Genomic DNA, 13544 nt, shown 5'->3' on the forward strand with positions numbered 1-13544 from the left:
GTATCTACATTTTGTGATTAAATTTGTTGGGTTTATTTATCATCGCTATCAAGTTGACAGTAGCTCTATCTAGAAATGAAATATAATGATACAACAAACATATATTTCAGACAAAACAATGGGGAATATTGTATGATATATGAACTTCACTTCTCACTTCTACATTGTAAGTTATAGATAACGCACAGTATCAAAAGAGGTAAATTACTAACATGTCTACTGTCATTAGCAATCCAATACTAGTACCGTTAACGTACATTATAAATACAATGTACATGAAATAGCTTCAAGTTAAAAATTACAGGACATGTATATCTAAAGGTTATTCCCATTGATTACTATTACTTTCCCCCCCCCCCCCCCCCCCCCAATAAATCTCACTTCTATCAAATTGTTCATCTCACTTCTATCGAAATTGATCAGTTGCACTTCAGTTTTCAAGGAACCAGGATATTAATATTGCTATCATTTCAATCTAAATTTGGGAAAATATATGTGTGGTAATTCCCTTTACAAACAAGGATATTCCTTCACAACAATCATTAGTCACCAATGAAGTTTCAATTTACAATTAAAAACAACTGTTAGCTTTAATTCTCAAGATCACTGGTTCTTGTCTACCTTATTAATAAATTTAAGCAAATATTTTGAAAAGCAATGGTCAAATGCCACATTCCAAATGATGGTAATATCATAGACACATTCATCAATTTCTGAATTTTTCTAGACCTTTGACCTTTTGAACTTGAAAAGAATAGCTTTTCCTCTGTACAATGCACATGTATGTTCATAGAATCTCCACTGAATTACCACTGTCAGTGAAAAATGAAAAGTCAAACTTGTTCCTTACATGTATGTCTATACCGGCCCTTAAGCAACATTTTCGCTAGTCCAGGGTGACGCTTCATGGTGTTTCTCTTTTGGAGTGTCACCCTTGGCAAGCAAAGATGCTTTAGCAAATAGGACAAAAAAGTAAAATTATACTTTCTATACACTATGTCTACAAGAAATTTGACAGCATCAGACTGAGTAACTCTAACCTTGATCTATATACTGTGAAAATTACATATAACCTATTTTGACTTTCACCATCTCCATACAGATTCAATATACTGACACGTAAATTAATTTGGACACTAACTACCACTCGTGTATCAATTATGTGGAGCTAAAGGTACACAAATCATATTCTATACACACTAGATCCGCAATGATTTTGTTCTGAAGGAATTACAACTTTTTGATGGATTCAGAGTAGAAACCTCAAGGAATACTAGATTCGAGTTTCTTTCTACTTTACCTCCATTTAGATTTAACGCTAAAGACTAACTATCTAAAGTAAAAAAAAAATCTAGCTTTACAGCTAAAAATTTGATATTAAATGATCTTCACGTTACTTTTTCAAGTTCTACTTTTTAAAATTTGTACTTCTTATTTACTTTTAAGATTTATGAGGACAATCACATACACAACAATTTTTTTCCCCTTACAACCAGGTACATATGAAATATTTCATTGTACAGTCACAAACCTCGTCAGCGATGGTGAAGCCATGCTCTGCAGCCAGCTCATGAATGGCTGACCTCTTATTGACCTTCACCAGAAACAGGTTGAGGTAGTCACCATCATCTTCTGCTGAGACAGGAAGTGCCGAACTAACCGCCAGTCCTAGCAGGAGAAGGGTCCACATAACTCGACTCCACATCCTGTCACAAAAAGTTATACATTAAAGACATTTGTCATAAACAAACATTAAATTGCCTATAGATAGCTATAGATATACGTTTTTAGCTATATTCATAATTCATATGAATAGCATATACCCCACCCCCATCCCCAGTATATATTCCATAATATTTAAAGAAAAAGTAAAACTTATTGATAATTTCAAAATACCAGTATGCAACTAACAATAGCTATTTGTGCAGCTTTGTAAATTTAAATGTATCCTTTTTTTTTTCTTTCTTTCTATAATGATACCAATATCTTAGAACCTTAATCTTGATATATACATATATATATATATATATATATATCTTTGAATTTACAAGAGCATGATGAATTTAAACGATAATTTTTAAAATCTTAAAATAAAAATTCAAATTGTGGTGAGTGACCTTTTGAATATATCATTAAATTGCAAAATAATTGACATTTAAATCAAGCAAGTGCTAATATACTAGATTACATGTGTATTGATACATTTGTAAATATATTTCTGAAGTAGACAATATCTATTTGATGCATTCAAACCTGAAGAATCCTGTTAGGGTATTTTTGTCAATTATTCCATATTCTGATTTTTCCATATGGTACAGTACAGCACTGAGTATATTAAATTGCTACAGGAAATATATATTTTTTTAAAAATTGCTACAGGAAACTGTTTATCACAGAATATTACAGGAATACTTCCAAACAACACGCACTGTTTCAGATTTAGTTACACTGTTCCGGTTAAAACCTAAACGTGGCACACTAACGAAATCACGATATACACTTCATTTCATAAAAGGAAACACATTGTGAATACACAAAATCTATTTTCTTCTTTTGCATTTATTATCCTTAACAAGATTTAAACACCTAGAGGTTCCCAAAGGGGAGTGAAATCTGTATGAAAATTGGAAACTCAAAAACTGATCACAGACAAATTAATGCAAAGTCATGAAAAGTTTTTAACATGAGAGTTATTTAAAATTCTTCAACATCAAACTTTACTTGCAAACAGATTTTGCAGATTTTCACAATGATACAGTTAAGGTCCCCCTGAGCGTGCCTCTTTAAATACCCTTCCACATACTTACAATTTCTATTATCTTGATGGCTCCTCTCTCCCCCGCTTCCTTTACGTCAGAGTCGAAACGTCAGCATGGGAAATATTTGGACATTGTTTACATAGAGTTATCCAGCGATTTAAACACCTGAAAAAGATAATACTAAATATAGAGTCGCATATCATGCACAGGAGTACAAATTAGGTTAATTTTGAAATCTGCTTGCCTTCAGAGCACGAGATATCTCAGTATCTGCTGGCCAGTTCAGAAGTGATACATACATGTACACATGTACCTTGCTTCCTTACACAGGTAAACTCAGGTACTGGAACATATACCTGATCATGCTTCAGTGAAAAAGGTTCAAGGTGATTGTTTGCCAATTGCAATAAAATCTGTTGATGCTTGTCAAATGTAGTGTTTATTTTTCATCTTTATGATTTTTAAATGAAAACATTCATGAAATACCACTATCAAGATCACATCAATGTAATGTACTGATTTTGATATTATAGTAATGCAGTGTGTGTGAGATCTTGCTAGAAGGAGAAAACAACATATCATCCAACCATCTGACCTAGGTGTTTCAGGATAAAGTACACAAGTTCATTGTACATCATCAAAAATGGTGAACGCGTTCATTTCGTTTTTGATAATCATTTTTTCTTTATCTGAATTGAATGGCACAAAATGAAAGTAGATTTAGTGGAAATTCCACTCCTGTAAATACCCACATTAATACTTAGCAATGGCTTCCCCCAGTATAACACCCCAAATGTAAGTAACAAATGAAATATAACCAACTATGAATTTTAATTAACTCATTCTAATTAAATCATTTATTTCACCATAATAGTTTCTACATGTATATCTCTATTTTGTCAGTGAAACAGGTATACAACATATGTCAGAGTCTGTGTTTGTGGGACTGTGTTGTACAGTGGACGTGGGGACCTCACAACAGGTGACAATGAGGAGAGATGTGATAGACATTGTAGGGATGGTGAGGAATAAAGCAAGAACAAGGAACCAGAACATGAGTATGTGGAGTGGAAGTTACAGAGAAGGGTTCAGAATGAAGGGATCTGATAGGGATTACATGTATTGGTTTAACAACCACCCAGTGATCTGGGACTTATCTCAGACCCAGTTTTACAATATACACAGACAAGCCCTGATTCTCTCTGTCTCTTCTGAAAGTCCACCCGGATTTACTTTACTGCAATTACTGACACCAAGAGCAGACAACAGAGTTATCTCAGCATTAGTCCCAATGAATGGTGGACATTATATATCTAGTTCTAAATACAGAGAAATCACATGTTCTGCTGTATTCCCTAACTCTACAGTACATGGTCCATGTGGCAGTGGAGTTTTCGAAGAATCATTAGAATATGACATTGCTATCTGTTTTGTGTGCGACTTTTGGCCTCCATCTGCCTAGTCATGGATAGACAGATGTCACACATGGCCCCAGCCACAGGTTGTTCGGGATATAGTCAGAAGTGGATGTCACTTTGTAGCAATAGGACACAAATTAGGAAATCATGAAAGCAATGAATGGAGAATTTCGTTTTCTCTGGCAGAACAAAAACTTGTGTACTCAATGAATCACTGTCAATTCTTAACTTACGGTTTGCTGAAATTGTTCTTAAAAGAAGTAATTAACAATGGAGTAGGTGACAATGAGAAATTACTGTGTTCCTATCACATGAAGACAGCAGTTTTTTGGATGATTCAACAAAACACAATACCTAACTGGTGTCCACAGAATCTCCTGAAATGTTTCTGGTACTGCTTTAAACTCATTCTTAAATGGGTGTATGAGGGAGTTTGTCCTAACTTTTTCATTCCAGAAAACAACATGTTTCTCAGTAATATCCATGGTGAAGCACAAAACAGATTATTTGTTAGACTGTTAGGTTTTTATAAAATAGGTTTAGCATCCCTGCTACACAGTCCCTCCCTCAGGACCTATATTGTAAATGTCCTTTATAACCCCAGACTCAGTATTTGCACAGATGAACACACTCTGGTATCTGAGATCGAGTTTGATAAAGAAATGTTTAGAGAGATATATGAAAAGAGTTCAATGCCCTCATCAGACTTCTACCTCATTATGAAGTACCTAAACATAGTAGAACAGTTGACAGTCTCACCCCTGACACAGTATCAAGTTCCCATGTTACAGGTACTTACAACCTCCTTCCTTCAGAGTGCTGCTTTTACATTACAAAACATGTACATCAACACCATGGAATACAAGCTGATGTATATTGCTGACAGAATGTCCTGTCACATGTTGAAACTCACAGCCAAGTTTGGGTGTATTTCTCACAGGTTGTACCTTGCAATGTATTATTACAAGACACTCAGATACACAGAAGCCTTGTCTGTGATAGAGATGACAAAGGTCAACTTAGCTCAGCCATATGTGATGTATGGCAGGACAGTAGACACAGAGAGGTATACCGAGGCTGTAGGGGGACGGTCCTGGTCTACAAAGTTAAGACATGATGTAGCATGGGATGTCAGATTAGAGAACAGAATCATTTATATCAATGAATTAATGACAGAGCAGATGGTTTCATTAGAGAACCATGTCCCTGTACTGAATATCCCACCCCTAGTTGTGTTATATATGCTAGAGTTCTTGTGTTACAGACATATTGACACAATGAGAGCACAAACAGCTCTTGGTGATCTACAGGTCCTCCTTTACCATGATCAGGGGGTGTATGTAGATGTGCCCTTAAGAGACATATCATGGCAGATCCTGGGTATCTGTCAACAGATCTCGGGGAACCCCCAGGCTGCTCTATACTCCTACCAACAATCACTCGGACAATATCCACTCCATAAAATACAAAGTGCTACACTAATGAGGATACATGAACTCAGATAAGTACAATGTTGTAACTTTAAATAGTTAATGCTCCTTTAATTAATGAATAATTGTGAAATAAATTATCAGTGAATTAAAGATGGGTTCTTCTCATATTTATTGGACGTATTGATATGTGGAGTTTTGCATGCATATATACATATGTGTGGTCGTTACATGCAGGTCAGTTCACGTTTTGTTTTGGGGGTTTATTTTTATTATACTACACATTACAACTAGGTCGCTGTCCTAGAAGGGACTAACACTCCCATGGGCACACTCGGACTAGGTCATCACACAGTAGCTAGGAGGAACAGTTGTGTGGACTAAAACATACCTCCCCTTCATAAAACGCTTCAGTACTTACTTTGTGTGAAATGTAGTATTTTGTTTGATAAACTGTCACAGAGTGTTGTTTGCATTACTTTTGTATGAAGAAGTCATATTTGTTGGTCAATTTATCAAATCAAATAGATGCACTTATACTTAAGCATTCACACAGTGAACATGCATTTTTAAATTCATCTAATCTTTGAAATTTTCATTTTAATCATGTATATGTTTGAAATCTGATAGACTAAAATAGCGATACATGTCTACACAGAGAAAAATAACAGAACTCCAAACATATCAATGTCTCCATGCATATGAGTGAAATTAACTCGAGAGGGTTAAACAATATACAATCGATCAATCCAAAGATATTGATTTTCACATAAACATGTGTCTGTTGGTCCTTTCTGTGCTAATTATATTAAACATTTCTTCACTTAGGGCAGTTTAAAATGTTCATGCACTTAAGAGTTCAGTGCTATTTCCGTGCTTTATATATACATTATTGTATATATATATATATATATATATATTACTGTATTTATACATTGAATTCTGTTTCTAATATTTTTTTTAATGTATGAATTTCAAAAGCCTATTCAAAGAATCTTCATTCTTGTTGTTTGATCATGTTTTGCTATAAGTTCTGGAGAGCGTTTTGTTCTTCATGTTTTGATTATAATTTGGTAAATATACCTTTTGATAGCATTTTGCTTGATGTCTGATGTGACTGAATATTTTCAAAGCACATACTGCAGGATTTTGATATATTTAAACAATGTTTTATTATTAGTATTTTGTTGATATGTTGCTCACTCATGAATGTAATTTACAGTGAGTGTACATTCAAATAAAATTTCATCAAAATGCAACAGAGTATCTATGTTTTGTTATGGTATTTTGTTACCCAGTCTTTTTTTGTTTTTTTTGTTTTGGAGTTGCCAATGTTATACAATTGATTAAATGTGGTTCTAATGGAAATTAAAACATTTCAAAAATTTTTAAATTTTCTTTTCACTCCTATCTTCGGAAGCAGAGATACCATTTACAATATTTTTTAAAACGAGAAAATTTATAGCGCTATCGTATTTTGGCACAAATGCAAATTAATTTTAGCTCACCAGCGATTTGTTGCAAAATACATTTGGCACAGAATTTGTGGTTTGATCCACGCCAATCAATTTTCTCCGAGAAGCCCATGCGTACACTCAATAGCACTAAAGATGTTTTTAGGGTAGCTCATTACACTAAATTCAATGACTCATTAAAACACCTTTGATGAAGTAAGATTTCACTATCGAAAGAGTGATACAAGCTCTCAATTATTTTATATGATTTTTTTTTGCGATTTATCTCTGAATGATAAGAAAGGTACTTTGTTTGCAAATAAGATACTCTAGAGTCCAAATTTCACTGTGATTTGATGCATAATATGAATATCTAAGAAAACATGCCTAAACGACTCAGATAGACGTTCGAATTTTTTAATATATAAAAATATCTATGAAAATTGAAAATGTTATTTGCTAATATTTTTTAAATCTACAGATAAAATCTTCAAAAAACATGTCAATTAGAAAAAAGATATATATCAGAGAAATATATTTTAAAAAGAAATTGAAATGAAATGGTCAAAATTAAGAAGTAATAGTACGAATTTTCTTATTTGAATCAAGCCCGATCGGAATTATAAAAAAAGTAGTAATAGAGAACATTGTAATCAGAAAACTACATTCCCTTGATGTAAAATGGCCGGTTTACAGATTAAACGAATTTATAAAGGAAACTAATTTCTTGATGAACAGTGCATAAAATTAGCAACAATAGGATTATTTTAGTAATTTCTATCAATTTTGATCGGGATCGCTACTTTTTTCTCTAGTTTGAATACAGTAATTATATCTAAAATTTGGTCATTTCATTTCAATTTCTCTTTATAATATATTTCTTCGATATATCTCTTTTCTAACTGACATGCTTTTTGAAAATTTTATCCGTGTTTTGAAAAATATTAACAAATAACGTTTTCAATTTTCATAAATATTTTTTTCTAAAAAAATTAGAACGTTCATATCTGAATCTTTCAGACATGTTTTATTAGATATTCATATCATAAAAAATACACCAAATCACAGCAAAATTTGGACTCGAGAATCTCTTATTTGCCAGCAAAACACCTTTTTTATCATTCTGGGAAAAATATCAATTGAAAAAATTCATATAAAATAATTGAGAGCTTGTATCACTCTTTCGATGGTGAAATCATACTTCACAAGAGGTATTTTAACGAGACATTAAATAAAATTTTAGTGTAATCATGAGCTACCTTAAGTGTTTTACACATATTAAAACAATTTAAACCAAGTTTGGCCATGCCCTGGGGTCAGAACTTTTACCCTGGGGATTATGAAACCAATTTTGGCAGAGGCCTTCCTGCTCTACATCACTATGAATTTAGTTTTTCTTACATGTGTAGTTCTAGAGAAGATTTTTGAAATTTGGTTAATTAAATTTTGACAGTTTTTGCCCTGCCTTTAAGACCCCAGGGGTGCAGGAGTCCTGAAATTTACAATTTATGTCCCTCTTGTTCCAAAGATTTTTCATACCAAAAATTTGAGAAGAATTGGAATAGCAGTTATCAAAAAGTTAAAAATGTTCAATTGTTCACACAGTCATTTAATAACTGACCATTTTGGCCTCACCCTGATACCAAAACCCCTACCCTTGAGATCATCAAATTTACAATTTTGGTAAAGGACTACCTGCTCTTTCCAAATAATTCATTTAACTTCAATTTATTATCATAGCACTAAAGAAGATGTTTTTCACATAAACACATAAAATCAGGGCCATCAATCTCCTTGAACTGGGTCTGCTCCCAATTGGGACACCCCCCCCCCCCTCCCCCCAAATTCCCAATTTACTTATCTAGAAATTCCCAATATCACAAACTGTTACATTGTGTGTATCAAAAAAAATCAAATCGTGTTAGTTTTGTTTTTACTTATAACTTAATTCTCGCGCATTTTCGACAAGGCCCAAAAACTTGTGCAAGAGAGCTCTTAATAGTCTCTTTATAGATTGGCAGCCAGGTGATCAATTGAAAAATAAAACCTAATTGAACTTACTCTGTAAGTGTTATGTTTGTCTTTACCTTAGAACAATCAATTTATGTTTTTAGTAGTTTTTTAAAATCATTGTATGAGAGTAAAATTTCCCAATTTGACCCAAAATGTTGATAATTTTCCAAATCTAATGGGACCCGGACCCTGTACCAAAAAGGACAGTGACAGCCCTGACTATATACCAAGTTTGACCCTGTCCTGGGGTCAGAACCCTTACCCAGTGGATCATGAAAGTTACAACTTTGGTAGTGACCTTCCTGCTCTTCATCACTATGCATTTAGTTTTTCTTACACATGTGTGGTTATAAAGAAAATTTTATTAAAATTGGTCAGTTTTTACCCCGCCCCTAAGGCCCCGGGTGGTGGTGGTGGGGGGGGGGGGGGGAGCAGGAGTCCTGAAATTTACAATTTATGTCCACCTTGTCCAAAAGATGCTTCATACCATATTATATTTTGAAAGAATTGGAATAGTAGTTATCAAGAAGTTAAAATGTTCAATTGCTAATGCAAGACAACCAATACCTAGGCAACCTCATAAAACTTTATCAAAATCAAATCATTTGCGATATAGGGCTATACTGCTATGGAAGTCGATAGGTGCCAGCTAATTTATCTAGCGGCCCCCATTCATTTATGTGGTGGCCCCACTTAATTTAAGTCTGCCAGCTGCCACAAAAATTAACTTGCGGCCACCACTTATTATTCATTGCTTCAGTTTTATAAATCAAGTGGTGGCCGCCATATAACTTAAATGGCGGTCACCAGATTAAATAAGTGGCGACTGCCAGTTAATTTACATGGTGGCTACCAGATAGTAAATGGCGGCCGAATAGTAAGTGGCGGTCGCCAGTTGAAGTGGCAGCAGCCTTAAGTGGTGGCTGCTAGTTAATTTATATGGCAGCCACCAGATAAATTAAATGGGGGCCGCCAGATGAATTAAATGGCGTATATCGCAAAATTCAATGTCACAATGATTTTCTCAGACACTACCGCAAATTACTGGCATTATCCTGTTATTCGCTCCGTGGAGCGAATAATATTTGACGTTGTTGACGTTATTTCTTAATTTGTTTTCGTACTAAATTTGTGCATTTTTAAAGTTTTATCAAAAGAAATGATCTTTAATTCGTTTTTTTCTTCTAAATCCCAATAACTTTTCCCTGTGATTTACAAAAAAAAATTAAATAGAAAATTCATATCTGCCCAATTTAATCTCCAAATAATGTCACGGAATAAACCGTATAGCGTTTATTCCGTGAATACACCCCCCCCCCCCCACCCGTCAGGAAAGAAAATTAATGCTAACAGGCCAACTAAACTGCTAAATATCTAAAATAATATTACGGAATAAACCTTATCATAATGTATTTCAATTTTTATAATATTTGAAAAGTTTGAGTATAGCGTTTATTCCGTTACTTACAAAAAATTCAGAATACAAAATTAATGATAGCTATCCAAATTAATCTTTAGTAATGTTACGGAATAAATCGTCTAATAATTTGTTTCATTTTTTTAAAATCATTCATTTTGAATGCTTATGTACTTGTCGCTTGCATTAAATTTCGTCTTTGTTTTGTTAATACGGGTTAAAAAAACTTTCTTAGTTCAATAATATCCTTTTTCTTGTATTACTGTATTGAAATACACATTTATTCCGTTTCTAAGTTTCGACTAACAATAACCTTCCTTTACAAACAATTGCATGAGTAGTGTTCAGTTTTTCTCATTGTTTGCATTCAACAATTGCTTTCTATTCAAGTGAGGTACAGGCGTTTTCAGATTGCGTGAGAAAGGGAAAAACCATGCAAAGTTCAAGTCCTGTATATTGGAAATCTTACTTTCAAGAGCGGTGGATCAAACAGTTTAAGAAATAAAGTCATTAATTTTTTAATATTTAATTTAAAACCTTTGCAAAATAAGTAGAGATGGCCGAGTAAATGTTTAAATTATTTTCACTTTTCAGGATTTTGTTTTAAAACATTTATTATGTAAATAAATGTTTTTAAAAATCGTAAAATCTTTCATTGTGAGTGTATTTTTTACCAATAATTGCAGTTTGTATGCTACTGTTTCCTTTTCACTTTCATAATAAAAATGTATGTTGTAAGTAAATGTACTGTGTCATTAGTTTACTTGGGAAATGAAACCTCGTCTGTATATATACTACTATTAGTCGCACCGGTGCGAATAATCATGGCACTATATTCATTCATTAAATGTCATATTCATTGATATTAACCCCCCAAAAATTCCAAAATTTTTTATATGGTCTCCCCCAAAGAAACCCCTATCCCGGGAATTTCTTCCCTTTTTAGAGCGTTTTAGCTTGAAATTGGAAACCTCGTCTGTATATACTCCTGTTATTCGCACCGGTGCGAATAATTTTAGCACTATATTCATTCATTAAATGTCATATTCAATGAAATTCACCGGGAATTCTTCCCTTTTAAGAGCGTTTTAGGTTGAAATTGGAAGCTTCGTCTGTATATACTCCTGTTATTCGCACCGGTGCGAATAATTTTCGCACTATTCATTCATTAAATGTCATATTCATTGAAATTCACCCCCAAAAATTCCAAGCCCCATTTTTTATATAGTCTCCCCTAAAGAAACCCCTTTCCCGGGAATTCTTCCCTTTTTAGCCTGAAATGGAAACTTCGTCTGTATATATATACTCCTGTTATTCGCACCGGTGCGAATAATTTTAGCACTATATTCATTCATTAAATGTCATATTCAATGAAATTCACCGGGAATTCTTCCCTTTTTAGAGCGTTTTAGCTTGAAATTGGAAACTTCGTCTGTATATACTCCTGTTATTCGCACCGTTGCGAATAATTTTCGCACTATTCATTCATTAAATGCCATATTCATTGAAATTCACCCCCAAAAATTCCAAGCCCCATTTTTTATATAGTCTCCCCTAAAGAAACCCCTTTCCCGGGAATTCTTCCCTTTTTAGAGCGTTTTAGCCTGAAATGGAAACTTCGTCTGTATATATATACTCCTGTTATTCGCACCGGTGCGAATAATTTTAGCACTATATTCATTCATTAAATGTCATATTCAATGAAATTCACCGGGAATTCTTCCCTTTTTAGAGCGTTTTAGCCTGAAATTGGAAACTTCGTCTGTATATACTCCTGTTATTCGCACCGGTGCGAATAATTTTAGCACTATTCATTCATTAAATGTCATATTCATTGAAATTCACCCCCAAAAATTCCAAGCCCCATTTTTTATATAGTCTCCCCTAAAGAAACCCTTTTCCCGGGAATTCTTCCCTTTTTAGAGCGTTTTAGCCTGAAATGGAAACTTCGTCTGTATATATATATACTCCTGTTATTCGCACCGGTGCGAATAATTTTAGCACTATTCATTCATTAAATGTCATATTCATTGAAATTCACCCCCAAAAATTCCAAGCCCCATTTTTTATATCGTCTCCCCCAAAGAAACCCCTTTCCCGGGAATTTCTTCCCTTTTTAGAGCGTTTTAACTTGAAATGGAAACTTCGTCTGTATATATATACTCCTGTTATTCGCACCGGTGCGAATAATTTTAGCACTATATTCATTCATTAAATGTCATATTCAATGAAATTCACTGGAGATTCTTCCCTTTTTAGAGCGTTTTAGCTTGAAATTGGAAACTTCGTCTGTATATACTCCTGTTATTCGCACCGTTGCGAATAACAGAAGTATATATATATATAAGGATGATCTTTCAAAATATCATTCATAGATTTCTGAATAAATGTTATCTTTAAAATACACTACGAATACAAACGTTACAAATAAAATAAAACTTCAGATTTTCATGTTTATTACGAAGGTATATTCTCTCTATTTAGTTGCACATTCACCTATTTTTAACACTTGACCTTCTTCTCAAAATGGATGGTACTCAAGGTTTGCTTTTTGTTTCAGTTGCTATTTTTCCTCCATTGACGGTTTTGGCGTAACGTCAACAACGTCAAATATTATTCGCTCCGCGGAGCGAATAACAGGATAATGCCAAATTACTAGATAATGTAACCATAGGAACCTGTTATAAAATACATTAGCCTTTTCTTATATTTAGTGAACTAAATTAAATATGATCACCAAAGAAGGCAAATCCTTGTGATGCAGCCAAGCAACCACAGCAGATATATTAGCAATGGGCATGGTAGCTTACAGTCTGCTTAGTCCTATTGTAGTGTATATAAAGTATAAATTATATCAAATGAGCTGAAAATAACAAAGAAACAAAGTAGATATACCCACAGTGATCGTACTGTCCGAGGTTGACTCAAGTTTTGTTTTGTTTACACATTTGGTATCCCGAGCCCGATGAATTTTGCCACGTGTTGTAAAAATTTAGTACGTTCAGCTGAACTGCAGTGCAGTGTATGTCTGTGATTGCAGTAACCAGGAGACG

The 13544-nt window shown here is 33.8% G+C and overlaps 1 protein-coding gene and 1 pseudogene across 3 annotated transcripts in view; one reads left to right on the forward strand and one right to left on the reverse strand.

The window, feature by feature from the left end:
* LOC125677735 (PC3-like endoprotease variant B) overlaps positions 1 to 13450 on the reverse strand; it is a 25645-nt gene extending 12195 nt beyond the window's left edge. Inside the window, exons 1-3 of one of the 3 annotated variants that reach the window (XM_048915898.2) lie at positions 13391 to 13450; positions 2808 to 2924; positions 1532 to 1706 (exon numbers count right to left, since the gene is read on the reverse strand). In XM_048915898.2, coding sequence (XP_048771855.2) covers positions 1532 to 1705 — 174 coding nt within the window. In that variant the 5' untranslated portion in view covers position 1706; positions 2808 to 2924; positions 13391 to 13450. Of the gene's footprint in view, positions 1 to 1531; positions 1707 to 2253; positions 2536 to 2807; positions 2925 to 13386 lie in introns of those variants that run through there. The other 2 variants (XM_048915899.2, XM_048915897.2) reach the window with 2 other exon arrangements.
* LOC125677736 (uncharacterized) lies at positions 3054 to 7000 on the forward strand (annotated as a pseudogene).
* Positions 13451 to 13544: the final 94 nt, after the last annotated feature.

This window comes from Ostrea edulis, chromosome 3 (assembly GCF_947568905.1).
Source record: "Ostrea edulis chromosome 3, xbOstEdul1.1, whole genome shotgun sequence".
NCBI classification, from domain to species: domain Eukaryota; kingdom Metazoa; phylum Mollusca; class Bivalvia; order Ostreida; family Ostreidae; genus Ostrea; species Ostrea edulis.